Source organism: Muscardinus avellanarius (assembly GCF_963383645.1).
Source record: "Muscardinus avellanarius genome assembly, chromosome: 6".
NCBI lineage: Eukaryota > Metazoa > Chordata > Mammalia > Rodentia > Gliridae > Muscardinus > Muscardinus avellanarius.
Genome location: NC_137791.1, coordinates 130434786 through 130459526, shown reverse-complemented (window position 1 = coordinate 130459526; position 24741 = coordinate 130434786). Strand labels below are relative to the sequence as shown.

Below are 24741 nucleotides of genomic sequence, written 5' to 3'. Positions count from 1 at the left end.
AGAAACAGAGAATAGAATTACAGAGGTTTGGGATTATGGGGTAAATGGGGAGATAATGACCAAAGGGTACAAAATCATGAAGAATACATTTTCTGAGAGCAATTACACAAATGGCAAATATAGTTAATAATAATTTATTATATATTCCAAATAGCTGAAACAGTACATTTCAAATATTCTCACCACAAAAAGCATATTTTATATGATAAATATTACATTGAATTATTCCCTGTATACTCATAATCCATAAAATCATTTTATATACCATAAATGTATAACTGTAAGTTGTCAATTTATAATAAAATATTTTTTGTGGTAGTGGGGATGGATCTAAGGACATTCTAATTCCAGGCGACACCCCCAGCTCTATTTCTTATTCTTTATTTTGAAACAGGTCTCACTGAGTTTCCAAAGGGCCTCACTAAGTAGCTGAGACTGGCTTCAAACCTACACAATCCTGTCTCAGCCTCCCAAATGCTGGGATTACAAGCGTGCACCACCATACCTGGCTATAAAATTTTTTAAATAGATTCATACACAATAAGAAAGGAAGGAAGGAAGGGAAGGAGGAACAAAAGACAACAAAATAAAATCACCTATTCTTTTTATTGCTAAATGATCTAAGATATAACTGTCTACAGTAATAACAGTAACCATGTATTTAATTATTATACCATATGAATGATAAAAGTGCCAGAAGATACAAAAAAAATGAATTGAGAATAATGTTTTATGAAGCATCTGTACAACATGTGAAGCAATATAATCTTTGCTGGAGTGGGCAGGGTATTGGGGAATGAATGCAGGGGAGTTCTACCATGAATCTACACCTCTAGTTCTTTTATTATTTTTAAAACAGAGTCTCACTAAATTACTAAGGCTGGCCTTGAACCTGAAATCTTCCTGTCTCAGCCTTTCAAATACTAGGATTATAGACATGTACCACAATACCTGGATAAATCAATATAGTCTTACTAGAAGGTGGTCTTATATTAGTTTAAAATTGTATATTTGAATAACCAAAAAAATAATTCATACGCTAAAAGAGAAGATTAAAAATTGCAAATAAAGTCAGAAAAGGCAAAAAAGAGAGTTGCAAAGAAAGAAAAGAAAACAAACATGATCGATTAGAGCCTGAGTCTGTCTGAGCACCAGGCACAGTCTGAATGTATGCCATTATCAATATGATCCACATAAAAATAAAAGAAAAAAAGGAAAAAGATGGTAAGTGTTAATCCAAATATATCAATAATCACTTTAAATGTGAATGGCCTAAATATATCAATTAAAAGACAGAGATTATCAGAGTATATAAAAAAACTAGACTCAACTATATGCAGCCTATGGGAATTCATTTTAACTTTAAAAAACACAGGTTAAACATAAAGTGATAGAAAAACATTAGTGAAAAATAAGCTAGAATAGCTATACTAAATTCAGAAAAAGCAGACTTTAGAATAAGGAAAATTACCAAGCATAATGACTGGCCTACTGATAAAAAGGTCAGTTTTCCAAGAATGTACAAGTTTTCAATATATATACATCCAACAACAGAGCATCAAAATACATGAGGCTAAAACTAAGTGAACTGCAAAAAATTCCATTTGTACTCGCTATTATACTTGAGGACTTCTATACCCTTCTCTCATTAATCAACACATCAAGCAAAAAGAAAAACAGTTAAGAATATAGTTGATTTGATTTTATTAGCACTAACAATCAACTTTATCTAATTGACATTTATAGAGTACTCCATCCAACATCAGAATACACTTTCTTCTCCAGCACTCATGGAATATTCACAAAGACAGATTATATTCTGGACCTTAATATATACCCAATAAACTTATATGGATAAAAATCATACAAAGAGCTGGGAGTGGTGGCACATGCTTATAATCTCTACATTCAGGAGGCAGAGACTGGAGGATTGCAGTTCATGGACAGCCTCAGCTACTTAGGCCCTTCGCAACTCAATGAGACCCTGTTTCAAAAAATAAAAAGACAAAAATAGGGCTGGGGGTGTAGCTTGGAGATACAATGCCCCTGGGTTCCATTCCCATTACTGCAAAAAAAAAAAAAATCATACAAAAAATGTTCTCAAACTACAATGAAATTAAATCAGAAATGTATAACACGAAGATAGCTTGGAAAGCTCAAAATCTTTGAAGATTAAACAATGGGTTTCTGGGTAATACATGCATCAGCGAAGTCTTAAGAGAAATCTAAAAGTATTCTGAATAAATATACAACTTAAAAAAACTTAGTAGATGCAGCAAAAGCACTGATAGAGGAAAATGTTTAGCACTGAAGGTATATTGTTTAGTTTGGATTTAAAATGCCTCCCAAAAGCTCATATGTTGAAAACATGTTCCCTCTGCAGCAACATTAACAGATGGGAAGAGATGGAGGTCACTGAGGGTGTGGCCCGGGGACTGTATATGTCCACAGCCCTCCTCCCCTATCTCAGGCCTCCATGAGGTGAGAGTGTCTTCCTTCCACCCCGTCCCCTGACAATGCCACCACCCACTGCTACACAATTTAAGCTGGGAGCGGCCCTAGGACTGAAACTGTGAGCTTCAATAAACCTTTTCTCCTCTAAACTGTTCTTATGGAGTGTTTTGGTCACAACAGAAAGAAAGCTGACTGAAACACATATGTTAGAAAGAAAGAAAGATCAATAATTAAACTTTCAGTACAGGAAATCAGAAGAGCAGTTTTAGTTTAAAGCAAGTAGAAGAAACTGAAAATACAAATTAGAGCAGATAGCCATGAAAAAAGAAAAACAACAAAACCACAAAGTTTCTTCAAAAAGATCTATTTGAAGGAAAAGGTAAAAACACACAAATTTCCAATTACAAAAATGAATGAAAGGTCATCACTACTAAATTATCACAGTAATGATACTATGAACAACTTTATGGCCACAAATTTCAAAATATTAATAAAACAGATCGTTTGAAAGATACTAATTTCCAAAATTGTTGACTCCCAGGACCTCTCCTGTACAAAAATATCCATATCTCTAAGTACTCACCTTTTCAGGAGCCTATAAAATAAGCACCTTCACATCTGAGTCTCTCACGTTAATCAATCCAAAACTCTTGTGAGTCCTGGCAGAAAACCACCAAAATCTATCCAGCCACAAAAAAGTACAACTCTCTAATACACAACACATTTTAACATCAACTCAAGTCTGAGAACAAAATACTTAGGCACTGCAGGATCTAATCTTCTTGGCTAACCTCTCACCAGGTCTTATGTCCCAGATACCCTTGTTACCTCCCACCTAGGTGCCATTGATCTCTCTCCTGTACCCCATCCCTTAACATCTTTCCTGCGCGCTTCCCAGTTTGGCTCCAAATGCTCCTCTTCTTCCCAAAGCTTTTCATGTTACCTTTGGAAATCAGTTTAATAAATAATTTTATGTCTTCATATTCTTCAACAAAAATTCCTCTATTTTTATGCCTTAACTGCACTGAACCCCATCCCAATTCCAAGAAGATACTACTACTCTTCTTCTCTGTAAACTTCAAGACTTATATAAGGTTACTTTATATAGCTCTCTATCATCTACTTCATTTATCATATCTAATGAGCATGATGAGTCAGTAAATCAAATGGATATCATTTTCAAAGAAATAATGGTAATTTTGAAGCAACAAGCACTTTTGGCAACACTTAACAGTCTTAGAGGAAATTATTACATAAATTTAGTTTCACAATTTAATAAGTACTAAACACAGAACACATGCTATTCTCAAAACAGAAAGATTCCCTCATGCTCAACATGCAGATTATTTTTTCTGCCTGACCTTCAAGAGAAATAATCTACTCTAGTTTTTAGTTATATAGAGAAATTAATTAAATCACACCGATTACACAATAGCCATAAGAACATAATACCTTGTTGTAGAAGTATAACCTGTAAGAAACTCTAATGCAAGGGAAGTCTATAAATAGAATCTGCTATATATTGACAAATAACCAAATAAAAAACTCATAGTAAAAAAACGGCAGACAGTGGCAGGGAGTCCAGTTTTGACTTCCCAGCTGTCATAGGCACCAAGCCCTTTTGTTCGTTAACAGGTAGGCTTGCCTGTGTGGGCCACTGGACACAGTAGTAGTTGTGTTCTTACTCGCAAATGTCTATACTTCACTGAGTTTGAAATCTCTGGTGTAGAAAAATGATATTACCATTAATTTGACAGTTAATCTTATCATTTCAGAATTTTAAAATACCTAAGATAATTTAATAAAAAGGGTCATGAATTGCTCAGAAACACTGTATTATATTATTGTTTAATTAAATAGTATGTATTTATAATAATCACAAAAATTGTAAAGTATAAACAACATGAGGCTTCAGCAATAGTTTAGAGAAACATCAACAAGTACCTTCAAGACGGAAGCCCAATATGACAATTTCTAAGAAGAAATATAACATTACTGGCTCCCAGGAAATGAAACACATTAAAAGAGAACAGAGACATGTTCCTAATCCCAAGTACTCCCAACAAAGATGAAAATTCTTGAAATTTCTACAAATTTCCATATTAAAGCTTGTTGAGCATAAACAGTTATGAAATAACAAAATATACACTGATTTATGGGGCCAAATACATAATATTCTGGCTGTATTAAATGCTTGATTGTACTACACTTTAAAATGCTTTATATTGCCGGGCGTGGTGGCGCACACTTGTAATCCCCGCGCTTGGGAGGCTGAGACAGGAGGATCGCGCAGGTTCAAAGCCAGCCTCAGCTGGTTTAAGAGACCCTGTTTCCAAATAAAATATAAAATAGGTCTGGGAGTGTAGCCCGGAGGTAGAAGGCCCCTGGGGTTCCATCCCCAGTACTACCAAAAGAAAAAAAAAATGCTTAATATTCTGGTAAGAGATTTTTACATCAAAGCTAATTTTTATATAATAATAATAATACAGTCTAAATAAGTTAAATAATAAATTTCAAGTGATTTTAATAAAACAGAATAGAATCCAATTTATGAGCATTATATGCTCCTAATACTTTTGCCAGAAATACTTTTATTTGAAAATTACTTAGGGCTGTATATTCCCCTAATTTTTAAGTGATGAGAAAAAAATTACTTGAATTTTATATTATTTACACTGAGATACACATAAGTACTTCTGCTTTTCACTAACTCTAGCTATACTATAAAAAGCTATTCTGTTTGATGGCTAGAGTCAAATATCATTATGTTAGATCCGTCTTAACTTTTCTTTTTTTAAAAAAAAAAAATCTTCTATGTGTCCCTGAAAACTAGATTTTATGAAGCAAAGAAGAAAAATAAATGTTATTTCCAAATCCATCTTACCAACCATATAAGTAAAACAAGGATGATGGTTCCCTGCTAGTCTTTGTCCAGCCAGTTTTCTTTAGCTTAATATCTACTTTAACCCTAGTCAGCTTAAAATAGGAAAAAAAAAAATCAGACACAAAAATCTGAGATATACTTTATAAAAATAAATTATGTAAATATCAGATTATATAATCACAAAGGTAAATGTTAACCATGAGCAAAAAGATTTTACAGAAGATTAAAAAATGTAGAAGAAAAGACAAAAATGCTTTAAGAGTCAAAGCTACACAAGAGTAATCTTTAAAAAAAAAAAAAAAAAAAAAAACTAGGGCCGTTATACATGATTCAGAACCATGCCTCATTTATCCTTCTCCGAATATTTTAAAAAGTAAATTAAAATCCACCTCTATCCAAAATTAAGATAATGAGCCGGGCATGGTGGCGCACGCTTGTAATCCCCGCGCTTAGGAGGCTGAGACAGGAGGATCACACGGGTTCGAAGCCAGCCTCAGCTACTTAGTGAGGCTCTCAGCAACTTAGTGAGACCCTGTTTCCAAATAAAATATAAAATGGGTCTGGGAGTGTAGCCGGAGGTAGAAAACCCCTGGGTTCCATCCCCAGTACCACAAAAAAAAAAAAAATTAAGATAATGGTATTTGAAAAGAACCAAATTGTATACAGTAGCATGTTAATATTCTCTCTGTCCTATAAATTTATTGTTTATAAAAAACAATTATCCTACTTAAATACCAAATTCCAATAAAGAAGCAAATGAAGGGTTGAGTATTATTTTCATAATGTTTCATGATGACATGGAAGATACACACTAATTAAAGCGGAAGAAAGCCGGGCGTGGTGGCGCACGCTTGTAATCCCTGTGCTGGGGACAGGAGGATCATGCAGGTTCGAAGCCAGCCACGCTGGCTTAAGAGACCCTGTTTCTAAATAAAAATATAAAACAGGTCTGGGAGTGTAGCTCAGAGAAGGGTTTCCAGGAACCCCAGTACCACCAAAAAAATAAAAAATAAATAAAGTGGAAGAAAAAGCAACGATAAAGAGCACATTAATAAGTATTACACATAGCTCAGTGATCCTAATGTACTTCATTTTCAATTATGTACTATACTACTTCATCAGAAGTTTACGTTCAATGGCATTATTGCATCCCCAAAGTCTCTGTCAGTAAGACAATAGCACTCTGCCAAAGCATTAAAAGGCAATTATTCGGATCGGAGCCTGCAGTGAGGCAAGGCTGGTGCTGGGGCCTCCGAGGCCGAGACTGGAGCCTGCCGAGGGTTTAGGCTGGTGCCAGGGCCAACAAGGCCGGGATCAGAGCCTGCCGTGAGACAAGGCCGGTGCTGGGGCCTTCGAGGCCGGGATTGGAGCCTACCATGATGCAAGGCTGGTGATGGGGCATCTGAGGTCGGGATCGGAGCCAGCTGATTCGTTAGGCCAGTGCTGGAGCCAGCGAGGCCGGGATCAATGCCTGCTGCGAGGCAAGGCCGGTGCTGAGGCCTCTGAGGCCAGAATTGGAGACTGCCAAGGTCTTAGGCCAATGCCGGGGCCATCAAGGCCAGGATCAAAGCCTGCTGTGAGGCAAGGCCAGTGCTGGGGCCTCTGAGGCCTCGATAGGAGCTTGCTGAGGGGTTGGGCTGGTGCTGAGGCCAGCAAGGCCGGGACCAGAGCCTGCCTTGAGGTATGGCCAGTGCTGGGGCCTCCAAGGCCGGAATCATAGCCTGCTGAGGGGTGAGGTCAGTGCCGGGGCCAACAAGGCCGGGACCGGAGCCTGCCGTGAGGCAAGGCCACTACTGAGGCCTCCAAGGCAGGGATCAGTGCAAGCTGAGGGGTTAGGCCGGTACTGGGGCCAGCAAAGTCGGGATCGGAGCCTGCCGTGAGGCAAGACCGGTGCTGGGGCCTACAAGGCAGGGATCGGACTCTGTCGAAGGGTAAGGCCGGTGCCAGGGCCAGCAAGGCGGGATGGGAAATGGCTGTGAGGCAAGATTGGAGCTGGGACTTACAAGACCAGGATAGGAGCCTGCCGAAGGGTTAGGCCAGTGCCAGGGTCAGCGAGGCTGGGATCAGAGCCTGTCGTGAGGCTAGGCCGGTACTGGGGCCTCTGAGGCTGGGAGAGGAGCCAACCAACGGGTTAGTTCGGAGCGGGGGCCAGCAAGGCCAGGATCAGGGCCTCCCATGAGGCAAGGCCGGTGCTGGAACCAGCGAAGTTGGGATCAGAGCCCTCTGGGTGGCCAGGCCACTACTGGGGCCGTCAAGAGTGGGATCAGAAATTGCAATGCAGCATGCACAGAGAGATAGCACAGAAAATAAAATCCAGATGCTTCCCCTAATTAGCAAGAACTAGGAGGAAAAGGTAACAGGAGTAGGGCCCTATTGAAAAGCAATTAAGGTGACCAATCAGAGGGGAGGGGATGGGGAAGGATGGAATCTCTTTAAAACTCATGAGGTAAGTAAACAATTATATTAAAGATAATCACCAATTAAGCATGGGATCGAGGGAGGGGGAGGGAATGGGATGGGGACTGGATGAGGGCTTATTGGATGATATGTGCTTGTATATCCTCTCAAGTCTTGTATTCCAAAGTGATGTACGATTACAAAAAAAATAATTTTTAAAAAAAGGCAATTATTCTTCACTGAATGTGTTCAGAGTAAAATCAACTTTTTTAAGTATATTACTATGGTGTATATTTTCTACTTGTATACTTTTATTTAAAAACAAATAAATGATGTCTATTACAAACTTATATTGCCAAAGGATGTTTATATAATTATTTCAGGTAACTTTTCTTGTTCTACATAAGTTTTCTGCTAAAACTACATCATTATCATATTAAATTATTGTATGAGCATCACCATATATCATAATTACCTGATATAAGATATCAATATGTCTACCAAATCCTAAGAACTATCATTACTTAGTAGACCAATTCATGGACCAAATATAAGACATACAGATAGGTTCCTGCCCTTGAAACTTTATTTTTTATTTATTTTGTGTGTGTGTGTGTGTGTGTGTGTGTGTGTGTGTGTGGTACTGGGGGTGGAACCCAGAGGCTTTCTACCTCTTGGCTATACTCCCAGACCTTTTTAACTTACTTTATTTGGAAACAGGATCTCACTAAGTTGCTGAAAGCCTCACTAAGTAGCTGAGGCTGGCTTCGAACCTGTGTGATCCTCCTGTCTCAGCCTCCCAAGTGCGGGGATTACAAGTGTGTGCCACCATGCCCGGCGAAACTTTAAATTTAATTTTGTTTCTTTATATGTTTCATTCAGTTTATATGGCAAGTTGCTGCAATCAAATCATCTAATAATACAAATACAGCATTTATCACTGTTTTTATTCAACTGAATAGTATCTAGCAATATAAAAGATGTTCAAAGTTTTGTAATTCCCACCAGTAAGTCACCAGTTCCCTTTAGCCAAATCATTCCAAACATAATTTGAGGAAAATGTAACCAAAGGACAAGCACAAATGTAAAATTTGTCTCTCTACACATAAAAATCAAATTAGAGAGAGAGTGAGAAAGTGAGAGAGACAGAAAGTACGTGCGTGTGTGTGTGTGTGTGTGTCTGCATTCATCTTTGTAAAAGAAGTACTGTTAATATTAGGATAACCACAGAATCCATGCCGTACCTGTGCTCCATAGATATATTTATCCAACATCTTGCCTCCTATTGTCTGCCCTCCTATATCCCAAACTTGAAGAGTAACATTCAAATTTCCTAGAATATAAACATGAATACAAAAAAGTTAAGTACTAATGTAATAGCAAAACATAATTTCACACAACAGTAAGTCTCAATGATGAACTTTGAGCCCAATGTGCCTTTTATTCTGAAAATTCTAAGGGTCAGATATTTGGAACTGTAAAATAACATTGACGAAGAAATCATAGCGGAGATTCTAGGTTTATCCCCTTATCTCCATTTCCACCATTACAGTCTCTTTCAAGATAAAAGAAAATAAGCCAGGCGTGGTGGCACACACTTGTAATCCCAGCATTTGGGAGGCTGAGACAGGAGGATCTTGGTTAGTGGACGGCCTCAGCTACTTATGGAGGCCCTTTGCAACTTAGTTAGACCCTGTTTCAAAATAAAGAATAAAAATTAGGGCTTCAGGTGTCACTCCAAAGTAGAATGCCCCTAGGTTCCATCCCTACTATTGCAAAAAAAAAGGATAAAAAAATAAATTTTATTATAAACTTAAGCCTTAAAAATGTCTCAGAAAATAGAATAAAGCACATGTGCACAAATTAAGAAATGTACTTTAAAAATAAAAACTGAAGCTTGATATACTAACCTGCCCAATCACACACACACAAATTTTGCTGTCAGTTCAAAACTCTACGGGTTCTAAAACTCACAGAATAGCTGGGCGTGGTGGCGCACACTTGTAATCCCAGCATTTGGGAGGCTGAGACAGGAGGATCACTGCGGACAGCCTCAGCTACTACTTAGTGAGGCCCTGTGCAGCTCAGTGAGACCCTGTTTCAAAACAAAGAATAAAAATTAGGGCCCGGGGTGTAGCTCGGAGGTAGAATGCCCCTGGGTTCCATTCCTGGTACCTCAAAAATAAATAAATAAATACATAAATCTCGCAGAATAACAGACTATAAAAATGTACCACTCAAATGTATCTTTTTTCATTTGAGCATCAGCTATGATACATAATGGCAAACACAATAAGAAATTATGTTTTCAAATTTAACCTGTGAAATAGATACACATTTGACAGCCCTGTTCAGAATTGATATGGGACACACTGATGCAGTCTCTTTCTAAATACTATGACTGCCTCCATACTGGGTCAAAGCATATCCATGGAAACAAATTATATGTGCTTCAAAACTTTCATAATGTAGTGCGATTGATCTTTTTTCCCCATCAAGCATTAGAGAAGCATCATAAAACACTAAAAGGTAATCTTTAAAATTCATTTGAGCATTTTTCGAAATATTTGTTTGAAACAAAAATGTAATAAATAAGCTATCCCTCTTATAAATACAATGACTGAACTACAAGACCATGTCCAATATGCATTAAGTTTAACATTTCAAACTATTTCTCCTCATAAAATTATGCAATTTCTTCAAAGTCTCAATTGGCACTTTCTGAATGGATTTGCAATTCAAATAAAAACTTAAAAACTGAGATAATTACTTCACTTTAAAAACAAAAAGGATTATAAAGATATGAGTTTTATGCCAATGTAAAACTCTAAAATAAGAAAATGTTAATCACATCATTTAACTATGAAACTAAAAAGAAGGGCACTGGATTAGTGGGTTTGTATTACAATCTTTTTATTATTTGGATGTATGGCTATTTCATCTGTCACCAAACAGAGGATTTACAGGAAGAATTTCTATTAGCATTAATAAGAGCTATTGAAGTAATATCACCCATCATCATTCCCATAGAACACTTTCAAAGCTTACAAAGTAATAACCAAATGATTTTAAAGCTCTAAATACGAAAACAAACATGCCACAGACTAAGATTTGTTCAACAACTTGTATAGACCTAATTTCTTATAAATCTAAATTGTATGAAATTTACATTTGAAATCATTCTCCCATAAGAAATTTAAAAAGTTAGAAAAAGCTAGCTGTCACTAGAAGTATCTGAGTTTCAGAAGCCCCTAAACGAGCAGTTATATATTCATTTTACTTGCAAAACTTTTATAGTCATTTTTCACATAAAAGACAGTGTTTAAAAATAGTAACTCTTATAGGTAAGATTTTAAGCAATGCTTAAAATTATTATTAAAAGGTACTGAGTATCATTTCCTCAAGGCTAATAATCCCTTAACCTCTCATCAAGATAATTAGGAGGGTTTTTTCTCCCCTCTTCTATTTTAACATTCTGATATTCAGATCCCATCTGAATTAGGTGTTATAAATACTGCAACTGTAACTCTAAAAACTTGCTCTTCATTACATGTTTCCAAATTCTGACTAATCACTTAAGATCCTCAACTATCTATTCTATTACCTCACATTTAATTCATATATTGAGAATCCTTTATAAAACCTACAGTTTATTCTTAGGGTTTTTCTTTTTTCAAAATATAGGTTCTATGACTCAGAAGTAAAAGTAGTTATGTATTACTGATAATCCACAGGAATTATCAGTAATGCATATTTTGCTAGATTAGAAAAAAATACTATCATATCATTGACAATGATACTACATAGTTATTTCATATACCTAGAAATATATTTTTAGCTTCTACATTTGAATTTTGGCATATAAGTACCTAAAACTAAAAATACAATGGGGATTCCTTATTTGTAGGGAAAAAAATCACATAAAGATGTGACCCAAATCAAATTTTCTTTAGTTTTTGCAAGCATATGCATATGAAGTCTCCTATTGTATTTTAAGATGACTTACCTTTAAAGTTATGAGTATTCAAATAATCAATTTTATAATTTTCCTTAAAAAAAATCAAGACTCCATCTAACACCAACTTCTAACAAATAATCTCATATGTAAAATGCTACACAATCCTAGCTCTTTTGTGAGAAATGACATGTAAGTAGGAAAAAATAAAACGAATGAGGTGACAAAATACAGGTAAGTTGCTCTGGGTATTAATCAAAACCAACCAGAGGATTCACAGTGACCTTGTAAGAGCACACTCGGTGCCTTGGTTAACCTTACTTAAAGTGCTGCATAGTCAGGATGGAACTAAAAACACAAGACTGCCCACTTCTTGTACTAAAGACTTAGAAATCCTTTTCACAGTAGAACGCTGTTTACTGGACTGTACCCACAAGCTTCCTGAAAGTATTTTGACTAAGGCTCTTAAGAAGCTCTATCAGCAGAATCTCTGACTAACAGATACACTATTTTAAGCAGCAAAATCTTCACAGTGGTTGCATCCAGACTATACAGCATACCGGATCATGAAATATACTAAAATGGATGAGTATGTGCAAAGTAATGACCTTGAAATCTTGCATGAAGAGAATGTGAATCGATGAACGGGAGGTTTACGTCCCTAACAATCTGACTGGTCAGAAGACTTACTAAACTTGTAACAACTATTAGATTCACTGTAAACTCAAATATGCTGCCTGTGTTTTATTTAGCAAATATATATTAATCATTCTACATTTGACACCTATAATGAATTAAAATTAGGGTTAGAGCTATAAAGGATGTACTATACACCTTGTGATTCACTCACCTCATTTCTTCTTATACGTATTAATCATAAAAAACCAAGATATATAAACAATTTTTGCATACTGAAATTTCTACAAGTCTGAATCCATTAAGTAGAATAAAACCAACTATCTTTTTAAAATATAGAAGTTTCTTTCTGGAACTCTGCTCATAAAAATAAAAGTTTGATTAAAAAATTTTAATTAAAATATATACTCATTAAGAATATGTTTCTGGGCCAGGAATGTAGGTAGGCCCTGCATTCAATCCCTATAACTATAAAAAATAAATAAAGAGGAAGAAAGAAAAAAAAAGTATGTTTCCCAATGCTATTTTTAACTAAATGCTTTCTAAATCTAAAAAAGTATACCATAAATTTGTATTTCAAGAATACCCAAAATTTTTTACAAAGCAATCAAAAATTTTAAATTGGTAGTACTGTGCAGCCAGTCAGTAATTATTAGAAATATCACCAGTCTTTGTAATATTTGACTTAATATCACTCTTTTATTTAAACCTTTCAACTAAAAAATGAGAAAAATTCAACAAAATTAATGAGGCAAAACATTTGTGCTTCCACTAATAACCATCAAAACAAAATAACTAAAAACAAATTATTATACTCAAGTTCTCTTTGTACAACTACCTGAAAAAAGAACTTGCAAAAGTCAGTTTTCGGCATGTATATTATAGAACTTGTACATGTTGCCTGTTGGCGACTGCTCTAAGTATATCCTGAAAGTAACTTTAATCTATCCATAAGAGTAAGAATAACACATATGAAATATTTTCAGTTTTGAATATATTAAAAGCAAATACAGATTAAAATGCATGTTTCTCATTATTAGACAATTGCTTAGTAAGGAAAAAATTATATTTTTCCACATTCTACCACCCAATCTATTTTTCACTGAGAGAAGAATAAAAACCATAACAAAATATAGCAGAATATTTGTAATGAGATATGAAGAAGACCTACATGTACCAAGAGTTTTTCTTAGTCACTCTATAACTTTGGGGAGCTGCTGTCTGATAGGTGGGTGTTTGAATGGTGAACATATTTCAATAATACTGGAATTTACAAAACTCATTCCCACTGCATCACTCACAGCCCAGTACAGGAATCAGTACACCATTTTATTCAAATGTATTTCCTCACAGTGAAGAGGGTGGACAGCTTCTAAAGTCAATCAAGATAAACTGCTTTTAATAAAACAGTTTAAACATATAATTTAACCATTGAAATTGAATGGACAGAGCATTTTAAAGCCCCAATTGTTCAGAAACTAACTTAAAACATAAACCACTCTTTTTGTGTTATTATTTCGCTGTATTTCCCACAAAATGTGCTGCAACTGGCATCTAAATAGTTTCTTTGCATGGTGAGATGAAACATCTTGAATGCTCAAACTGTGTTTTTATGAGTGCCTCGGGACCCTAAATTTTAGTGGTCTATTAAATGCCAGCAATTTCATGCTGCCTTGCATAAAACAGCATTCACATATTGGAGCACAGAAGTCCACAGCTACATTATACGCCTGCTCCAACTCTCAAACAAAAAACTGAAGCAGAAGCTAATCAAAATAGTATTTTAGAAAATAATCCTTTCCAATCTTTTCACATTTAGTTAATACACTATCTACCTGTTAACAAATGTACAGCCTTTAAATTTTTAAAGCCTTTTAGAATTTTGTAAGCAACTATGATTTATCCTCAAAAAATGTATAGCAACCCCAAACAGTAAGGAGGTAGCTAAGTATATAAACTTTTTCTCACACCCACGGACAATATACCTTCCTGGTAGATGCTGGTGAAGGTTAAACTCCCTAAGACAGATTTACTGCTTATGTATATTTTCACGCAGAAGCAGCTCTCAAAGTCATCCTGCACATTTCTGCCTCACACTTCTTACTATCTGATGTATACAACTTCTATGTTAAGGCTCCGAGTCTCTTACCTGGCAGTGTTATCCTTCTCAAAAAGAAATCCAGTCCTATGGTTTGCTTGTACTGTTTCCCAAAAGTTTCTTGCGCAAAACACGTAGCTAAGGAAGTCTAAAACAATTGATGCACAGAATATCAAAATTAATTTTTTTCAGGAATATAAACATAAGACCACTACTAAATCTTACTAAGTAATCTTAACATTTATAGTCCAATTAATCCAACAGGCAATTTTAAGAAGCTCTAATCAGTTACAAAGGGAAGGGGAACTAATACCACCAGGTAAGCTCCACTGGCTAGCAGCCTACAGTGGCGAGGACACAACAATCAGTTAGAGCTATTCAAATCCTGTCCAGCTCCTTCTCCTCGATGGAAATTACAATGTAAGAATTATTAACAGAAAAGATTAAGCAGCATGATTAAATATGTGAATTTTAGCCTTCAGTTCACAAGAGATGCATACTAATTAGGAGAAAACTGCTTATAGAATTTACTTCCCACCCCAAAAAGGACCATAATTGTTTAATTTTTCTTCATATCAAAATATTAAATAAAAGATTATGTAGAATTACCCTGAAAATGTGCATCTTTCAAATAAAGTATAAGATTAATATAAAGCAGGCAAAATAAATATTCCCACCCAAGAAGCATAATGCTAAAATAAAATCACAAAGCTATTACAACCAGAACAGATAGTCATCTCCTTTTTCTAAATAAAAACTTAGTTTCAATCAAAAAGTCTGCCGTTTTTAAAGCACCATTTATTATCAAAGCAAAAGAATAACAATTTTGTTAATAATGAAATAACTCAACTGAGATATCTTAAACATTTTAATGCACTATTCTTATTTGAGAGACTCCTCAAAACGCCAGAAAGACAGCTTAATAAGATTTTATCATTTCTATATAAAGTCCGGGGGAAATAATACCCCCTTTTCTTTCTTAAAAGTTAAAATTAGATATCAACTCTTGAAATAACGAAAAATGAGATAAAATTTCCAAGACAGCTTATTATAGTTAATTATTATGTAAGTGAAGCAGTGCAAAAGAAAACTTGGCCAAATTTCAACATCTTTAGCAAGATGACCTAAAATTCCATTTACATAAGAACCATATTTTTTCACACAAATAGCAATTTGCACACACTAACTCCAGTTTTTCAAATATTTATTCAAAATTTGTAATACATTTCTAAGATATTTGATCACATATTTATTGAGTACTACCATATGAAAGATGTCTACAGACAGAAATAAACTCAGCACATTTGGTATATCCTTGAAGCACATAACAATATCTAAACTGAAAGACCAGAATAAAGGATAAGTATTCCTTTTTAAACTGTTTTGATTTTTATTTAGCTTTAATTATGCCACTGACTTTGCTAAGGGAGCTCAAAATCATCTGAGAAGCCTAAAACTTCTGGAGAAATATAATTGGCACCACGTGTACTATTCCAAGTATTTCAAATGTTTAATATGTGGATGGCTGAAATATTTAAAAATCAAAGAGAAATCCAAGGCACATGTAAGAGCAGCAATAATGCCATTTGAGGAAATTTTCATTCTCATTTAAGATTCTCAACATTTAATATTTTTATATTCACGGATATTCGGAAAAGTTCTCTGTAAGGATCTTTTCTTGGAAACAGGACTTCTAGATTTTTAAGGTCCTGCCCGCAAACATTTGAGGCAAACATTAAGTGTCAAAATCATAGAATTTTCAATTGAAAGAATATAAACTCTCAGAAGTATAGATCATAGTGAACACTGTGCATTAAAATAGGCTCTTTTCATATCATCTCCGGATATCTTGCTATGCTATAAAAATTATGTAGAGCATAATATGAATCAATGGGGAAGGCACTTTCTTTTCAATTATTTAGACATTGTGCCATCTTTCACATTCAATAATTCCTTACAAGTTATTATATAGGTACCTTTCTCTGATAATTACAAACAACCAGCTACTGTATGTGAAACATCTTTATCTGATTCCTTATTTTTTTGGTTTGAAAAACTTATAATAACATTTTAAATGAATATTTAATAAAACTGATAAAAAAACCAAAGAGAAATATTTTACCTCAAGAAATGTGTAATAAAATCAGAAAATATGAATCATAACAGGAAAGAAATAGAAACGTGTTACTGGAGGAAGGAACTAAATTGCTCTTGAAGAAATTGTTAGCTATCATCTCTATGGCTTCTATCACTGTATGAAAATGTAAAAAACACCAGAAAAATGGAGAAGCGTTAAATCAAAATACAAACAAGGAGGAAATAGAAACTGAGATCATAAAAGAAAAGGGGAGTAAAAAAGGAGAGAGAGAATGTTAGTAGCTGCCAATAATTTGAAGCTGAATATGGAAAGAATGTTTGATATAATAATGAAAGAACATTAGGTTTCAGATGCCCACTTTAGAAAATGTCTGGCAGGAAAAATAAAAGGCTGTTACAGTTTAAAAATATATTACTTAGTCAAGAAGATGACGACTATATAAAAGCCACACAAAAGAAGGCTACAAAAGCGCCATTAGACTATCACAAAAATATCGCTGTTATTCTTTGAGGCAGAATGATAGTCCAAATTTGGCAATATCTAAGTAAAAAAATTATGTTTTGTTCTCCACTAGCCAGAACTTTAAGTGGAGACAGAAAAACCATAATTATTCATAATAAATTAGGAACAAAGAGAAAATATGTAGTCTACATTTTTAAAGCTAGATATAAAATTATAAATAAATTTTAGCTGAGTAATAGATGTACAGCAGAAAAATACTGCAAGAAAACAGAGAAGTTTAAAGAATCAAAACATGTAGGATATTAAGTAATGTGGGGGTCTTTTCACAGCTGCATTAGTATTAGAGATTGTATAATTTTAAATTGAAAATAAACTCAGGTTACTAACTGAATGCAATAAAACTCAGAAAACAAAAAATTAAATGGCTTTCAGAAGAAAATCTAAATGATGAAAAAACTATATAAAAACCTAACTTAAAATTTTTATTGAATAAAGGTGTCACTTGTTCAAGAAACTCTTTAAGTGTCCAAAAACTCATATAAAGAAAAAAGACTCCAAATTCTTTTCTTCCCCAAGATATTTAAAGGTAATAGCAGAGTATTAAATTGTTTTCCTCAGAAAATTGAATAACAAAGACAGGGGTGACAAAACGGAAATTATCAAAATACTCCACATTTTAATGCATACATATGGACATCTTTCCTAGGAGCCCTAGAAACTTGAATTGCTGACCAAAAGTTGGAATAGCTGTGCAGTGCCAACTGCCAGGGAGGATGCAAAGCAAAGCGTCACCGAAGAAACGGTCCCGACTACACTCACAGCCTGGAAATAGGATGCCACAACCTAGAAAATGACAGCGATAAGAACCAGCATTTCTGAAGACTGACTGGGGGAAGAAAAAGATACAGGCAGAAGGAAGACCAACTTTAACGATACTCCCAACAGAGTGTTGGCACCCTTGAGACATGTGAAGGTACCTGGGCACAGGCTCTCTGCCTTTAGTGGGAGAGTGGAACACAAACCCTCCAAGGTCCTATGGACCCTCTGGCCAGAACAAGTACCAGGCAATGTTTATGGTGTTGCAGGAGGCCCCACAAGCTTGGGTCGAGGAAAGGGGGACCGGCTGGCTTGGGATATTCTCACGCACGCACACTCATTCATTCAACCAACAGTCACGGGGAGCTAGATCTGGAGGCAGGGATCTGTCCCGCTGGCAGTTCTATCCTCAGCATCCTGGCCACAACAGGTGCTCGAGAAACACTGATGGGATGAATGCTTGTACTGGCAGGTGCCGTGCTGGAAACACAGATCTTCAGGTATGGTACCTAAAACAGCGACTCGGTTTATTTAAGTGCACACCGTATTCTGAAAGGTTTAGATGGATTGTTAGCATTTCATGTGTACGTGTTCACAGGCCTCCTTGTGCGGTGACCCCTACCGATACCCACGCTATCGATGACGCACAAATAGGATGGCTAGGTGCCCTGCACGTCCTAAGTGAGAGAGCCCTGCATCTGACTTCTGATTTCGGGAAAAGGGGGAAGATCGGGCAAGGGGCGGGGGCACAGGTGACCGGGCTGCCCGCGCAAGATGGGTGGTCAGACGCCTCCGAGACCCTCGCCGGTCCTCAGAGGCGACAAGCCGGAAAGCTTCCCAGCGAGGCGAACTGGCCCGAGTCTTGCAGGAGTTGGCGATGCAGGCAGGGAGTTGGGAACTGACTTTTATTATTTTTAAGGGGGCGCTGGACAGCTCTCGTCCACCTTCCGGCCGGGGCCTACGGGCGCCGGGCTCCGGGCGACCAGGCGACGCTGCGCGGGGAGGAGTGGGCGCCGGGGCCGCGCCGGGGTGCCTGCAGGCCGGGGACGGCGGGCCCGCTCGAGGACTGACCTTCCCGGAGGTGCCGTCCCCCAGCACGACGATTTTCAGTTGCCGGTCCTGGCTCTCCTCCTCCGAGTCCGACATGCTGTCCAGGGAACCTGGCCCGCCCCGCGTGATGGAGGGAGGAAGGGAAGGAGGAGGCCTCCGGGGGGCGGGGGAGAGGAGAAAGAGACGCAGTGGGGGCCGGACCCCCCGCCCCGGCGTCTCCGCAGCGGATGGAGGAATCCAGAGAATCACTCCCCAGGCGCCATCTTGCCCGCCTCCCCGCCCCCTCGCCAGCCCCGCCCCGAGCGTTACGTCAGCGCGCGGCCGGCCCCGAGCGTTACGTCAGCGCGCGGCCCGCCTCCGCGCCCCTCTGCGCCTGCGCCAGGCTCCCTGCTGGGTCAGACCACTAGGCCGCCGGGGGACGCTCAGGGGATGTTGGAGAGACGCCGCGTTGCATTGCAAAGGCAGTTGGCTGGGAAAAAAAATTAAAGGTTATATTTCGATTTAGATAGAGAAAATTAGAAGCAGAGTAGCTCTCGGAGATTTGTTCAGAATCTTTTTTCTGCCTCCCTATTGAGACGGTACCTGAAGCAAATGGTTTAGTCCGAGCCGAGCGCGGGGGGGGGGGGGGGATGAGGGAGGGCCGGGATGCTGGTTGCCAAGGACCCAGGAGCGGCGGGGGCGGGGCCTGTCTCTGAGCACCAGGTACGCGGCGTAGGGGAGCAGAGGCTGGGCAGGGGTCGGAGAAGCGGGCAGGAGCTGCAGGAGTGGCCGTCAAGGTTGATGGAGCTTCCGTGCTGCTGCTTGTTTGGGCCTTTAAAACCCTCTGTTTTCTCTAAATAACCTGAATCCAATGATTCTACTGGGCGCCAGTCTCCTTGCACAGATTCTTCGCCTTCGGGCAGCAGTTCTCAAAGTGTGGTCCGCGGACCCTCGGCGGTTCCGATGAAGTAAGAACGGTTTGCTATAGTAGCATGCACACCTGGTTTACCTTTTTCACCTTCACCCTCTCACAAGTATGCAGTTTTCCCGAGAGGAACTTGTGTATGTTGTCATCACTCTGGCAGCTAAGGTAGCTCCAGCTTACTACGGCTTTTAAACACTTCTCAATTTTAATTTGAATACATTAATGTTATGTATATCTCACATAAACAGTAATTCTTAAAAATATAGAAGGACCCTGTCAAAAAACAAAGAACCTGAGAACTGCTCTAGGTTATCCCAGTACAGGAGCATAGGTAAATGACATAATTAAAAATTATAATACAGTGAGATAAATTCTACAATAATAATGCCAATGTGCGCCTACTATGTGTGTCACCTTGTTAAATATTTTACATGTACTCTTTACTCCTCATAAGAATGCTATAAATCCTCATTTTACGAATGAAAAAAAGTTTAAGTTACAAAAAACAGCTCAGCGGCCCTAGTCCTAAAAAGAAGGTGGAAATTAAAGTGGGAAATCAGTACAGCATATAGAATTACCTGACTCTGGAGACAGAACTGGAGTTGTTTATTTTTCCCCTACTAGGAATGGAACACAGGGGCATTCTACCTCTGAGCTACACCCCCAGCCCTATTTTTTTATTATTATTTATTTCAAAACAGAGTATCACTAAGTTGCAAAGGGCCTCACTAAGAATTAGCTGAGGCTGGCCACGAACCGCGATCCTCCTGTCTCAGCCTCCCAAATGCTGGGACTATAAGCGTGTGCCACCATGCCCAGCTCAGAACTGGAGTTCTAATCACAGGCCTGCTACATGAATAAAATAGATTACTTCCTTCCTAGGGCTGTGAAGCCATAAAATAATGGGTGTTAAAATAGTATAAACATCTCAGGGCCTGCCAAGTAACAAGCTCTCAACATTAGCCTGTGTAATGATGGCCCCTGTGTAACTATTTTTGATGAAGGTGCATGTTGGAAGGGTCACTGTTACCTTGGTCAAGTGTCTTGTGTGGTCTCGGTCTCACCTGTAGGTAAGAGTGGGCCTCCATAATAGGTACCAGGTTAGTATTAGTTCTTGGTTCTCTCCCCACTCCTGCCAGCACCACCACCAAACCACTGGATTTGTTAATATGAGGCAGAAGAAGAAATGTGTGAAAGGGTTTTGCAAAGTCCTTTGAAAATGTTACTTTTCATAACCTGCTGCTAGTGAAAACAGATTTGGCCCCTTCTTACCCCTAAAATTTAAATTTCTGTTAAGCTAACAGAAATTTGCTTTTCTACCTTTCCTTGAGGGAAACAGCTGTATGAGCCTCTGACCAACAAAAAGATGACAATGTGCGTGAGAGACATTAGATGAGACGTTCTTGCCCAACTTCACAAAAGGAAAGGAAGAAAGGGGGATGCAGAGGTGGGCCATCCCTCTCTCCCTTTGATGCCATTATTGGGCAAGAGCATGATGCTGGGAACTCCTACAGCCTTTTTCAGCCCATCTTTTAGCACCTTATTTTGAGGAACAATAGTATTAAGTCACGTAAGAAATATATTTCACCCAGGACTTGGGAGGCTGAGACAGGAGGATTGCAGGTTCATGGACAGCCTCCGTACTTAATGAGTCCCTCCACAACTTAGTGAGACCCTGTTTCAAAATAAAAAAAAAATAAAAATAGGGCTGGGATGCTGGGCAAGGTGGCACACGCTTGTAATCCCAACATTTGGGAGGCTGAGACCAGAGGATCACGGTTTGCAGACAGCCTCAACTACTTCCGAGGCCCTCTGCAACTTAGTGAGACCCTGTTTCAAAATAAAGAATAAAAAATAGAACAGGGGTTGTAGCTCGGAGGTCGAATGCCCCTGGGTTCCATCCCCATACTCACAAAAAAAAAAAAAGTAGGGCTGGGGGGGTGTAGTTCTGAGGTAGAATGCCCCTGGGTTCAATCTCTAGTACTACTGGGGGGGGGGGGAATATATTCGTTATTTGCAAATTAAAACATCCTACTTGGCACAACTACTTTGACTTACCTAAAGTAATAGAGTTGATATTCATGTGTGCTTTCATATGAAGAAAAATCTAGAAGAAAACTTGCCATTTTCCAGTCACCAATATCTGAGATGACTGCTTTGACAGAGGCACTCACATAGATATGGGTGCATCTCTAGGATGGTGTCGCTCTAGAAAATGAAATCTCAGTTTCATTATTTTAATAACCATATTTTACATATCTGTGGCAAGTCTGAGAGGTTTAAAATGAGAATTCAAAAACCAGGCTGTTTTGTTAATAGAAAAGTCTTTCCATTGTGGGGAAGATGACATTAGCCTTGAGAATTTCCAGTATGGTGCTCTGACACTCTAAAAAGAAATAGAGCTCACCAGGCATGGTGGCGGATTCTTGTCATCCCAGCATTCAAGCGGCTGACACCGGAGGCTCACCATTCACGGCCAACCTCAGCTACTTAGGCCCTTTGCAACTCAGTGAGACCCTGTTTCAAAATAAAGAATGAAAAAGAGGACTGGATGTATAGCTCGGAGGTAGAATGCCCCTGGGTTCCATCCCCAGTACCGCAAGTAAATAAATAAATAAATAAATAAATAATGCTAATTCACAAAAATAAAAAATATTTCTATGGATTCTCAGGTTCAATGCCTCTAACAAGGTCACAAACTAGGAAATGTTTCCCAATAGTCTTAAAATTAATAAACAAAAGATTTAGAGCAGAATTTAGGCCTTTCAAGAAACTGGATTGGATTTTTGTTGTTGTATTGTGTGGGGTTTGGGGGAGTTGGGTTTTTGGTTGGTTGGTTGGTTGGTTGGTTGGTGGGGTGTGTTTGTGAGTATTTTTGGTGGTGGTTATTTTACAGTATTGGGAATTGATCCCAGGAGAATTCTACCTTCAAGCTATACCTCTCACCCCTATTTACTCTTTTCTATGTTTCATTTTGAAATAGGGTCTCATTAAGTTGCTGAGGCTGATCTCAAACCAGTTATCCTTCTGTCTCAGCCTCTCAAGTACTAGTATTACAGGAGTGCACAACTGCACTCGGAAAAATTGGGTTCTTTAGAACTAGAACCTCAATTTTAAAATATCATTTCTAGCATCCTTAACAGGTGATCATTTAACTGTGAGTGCATCCACATTCAAGTAGTTTATTTCTTTGTAAAGCAACCTGGACTATGGATAAATAAGGAGTGGTTATTAGAATACTCAAAAGAAGTTTCAGTGGGAGAAGAGAAAGGTAGGGTAATAGGGCGATCAGAGGCCATCAAAATATGTCATATGCAAAAATGTCACAAAAAACCCATTATTTTGTATAATTAATATGCACTAATAAAGCCGGGCGTGGTGGCACACACTTGTAATCCCAGTATTTGGGAGAGTGAGAAAGGAGGATCGCAGGTTCATGGCCAGCCTCAGCTACTTAGTGAGGCCCTCTGCAACTTAGAATAAAAAATAGGGCTGGGGTAGCCAGGTGTGGTGGCATATGCTTGTAATCCCAGTGCTTGGGAAGCTAAAAAAGGAGGATCGCACAGTTTCAAAGTCAGCCTCAGCTACTTTGTGAGGCTCTCAACAACTTAGTGAGACCTTGTTTCCAAATAAAGTCCAAAATAGGTCTGGAAGTATAGCCTGGAGGTAGAAAAGCCACTGGGTTCCATCCCCAATACCACCAAAAATAAATAAATAAATAAATAGGGCTAGAGGTATAGCTCAGAGATAGAATGCCCATGGGTTCAATCCCTAGTACCACACACACACACACACACACACACACACACACACACACACACAAACCTGCCCTAATAAAAATATTTTAAAACTGACCATAAATTGCAGCTGTTGGTATTAGGATTGTCTTATCAAGTAAACACTAGCTTACCATTTGTGAGCTAGGGATATAGCCAAGGTAGAGGATATTTGCCTCTCAGGCATAATGCCTGGGTTCAATCCACAGCACCACACACAAAAACCTCATTCTATGAAAGATATTTAACACGAGTGGTTTTTTTTTTTTTAGTACTTAATGTACAGTTAAGTACTAACTAAACATTAGTTTAGTACTTAATGTTTTACTTAATGTCTATTCATTAAACAAATATTTAATGAATGCCTACTATGTACCAGGCATTCTGTTTGGCACCTTCTCCAAACATTGAGGCCACGGAAGAAAATAAAACCTACGAAGGCTGTGTTCCATGGAATTTACAAAGTGGTGGAGGAGAATAGCTGACTGACTAATGACCACACAAAGATGTTAGCTCCTAATCCTTGGAAAAGGTAAATGTTAGTGTACTTAGAGAAAGCATCTTTCAGATGTGATTAAATAAAAGATCTTGAAATGGAGATATCACCCTGGAGCATCTCAGTGGACCCTCAGTGTAGTCGCAGGTGCTATGGTTGGGTCTAGAATGTTCCTCCGAAAGCTGATGTGTTGAGAGCATGGTGCCCAGGGCTGCAAGCTTCAGAGGTGAGGTGTGACTGGAGTAATCAAGCCACGGGGGGTGTGGGCTTGAGGATTCCATCTGCCCCTGGCTCCTTCCTTCTCCGTCTTTTTCTGTCTTTTTTTTCCAGCTGCCATAAGCCGAGTAGCCTCCCTCCGCCATGACCAGCCACCATAATATTTCTGCCTTGGATCCAGCTGACCATGGACTGGACCTCTGAAACCATAGGCCAAAATAAACATTTCCTCCTCTAAGCTGTTCCTGACAGGTATTTTGGACAGAGAAAAAGAAAAGCTGACTGACACAACATGTATCTTTATCTTGATTAAGGAGCATCTTCACCTGAACATGTGTAAAATTATGAATAAGACATGGTTAACCTGGCCAACCATTGGTGGGGGGGGGAGAAAACGGGGGCGGGGGGAGAGGGCACCAAATATAGTGTAAATGTATACTATTTATGTTCAATAAAAAAAATTGTTAAAAAAAAAAAAAAAAAAAAAAAAAAAAAAAAA

General features: G+C 38.1%; 1 protein-coding gene across 2 annotated transcripts in view; it reads right to left on the bottom strand.

The window, feature by feature from the left end:
* Nucleotides 1–18946, bottom strand: part of RAB28 (RAB28, member RAS oncogene family) — a gene marked incomplete at both ends in the record, with an annotated part of 100481 nt that extends 81535 nt beyond the window's left edge. For both annotated transcript variants that reach the window (XM_080697970.1, XM_080697971.1), the window contains 3 exons: nt 8980–9068; nt 14476–14572; nt 18872–18946. In XM_080697970.1, the coding sequence (XP_080554096.1) occupies nt 8980–9068; nt 14476–14572; nt 18872–18946 (261 nt within the window). The remainder of the gene's footprint in view (nt 1–8979; nt 9069–14475; nt 14573–18871) is intronic.
* Between the last annotated feature and the right edge of the window lie 5795 nt (nt 18947–24741).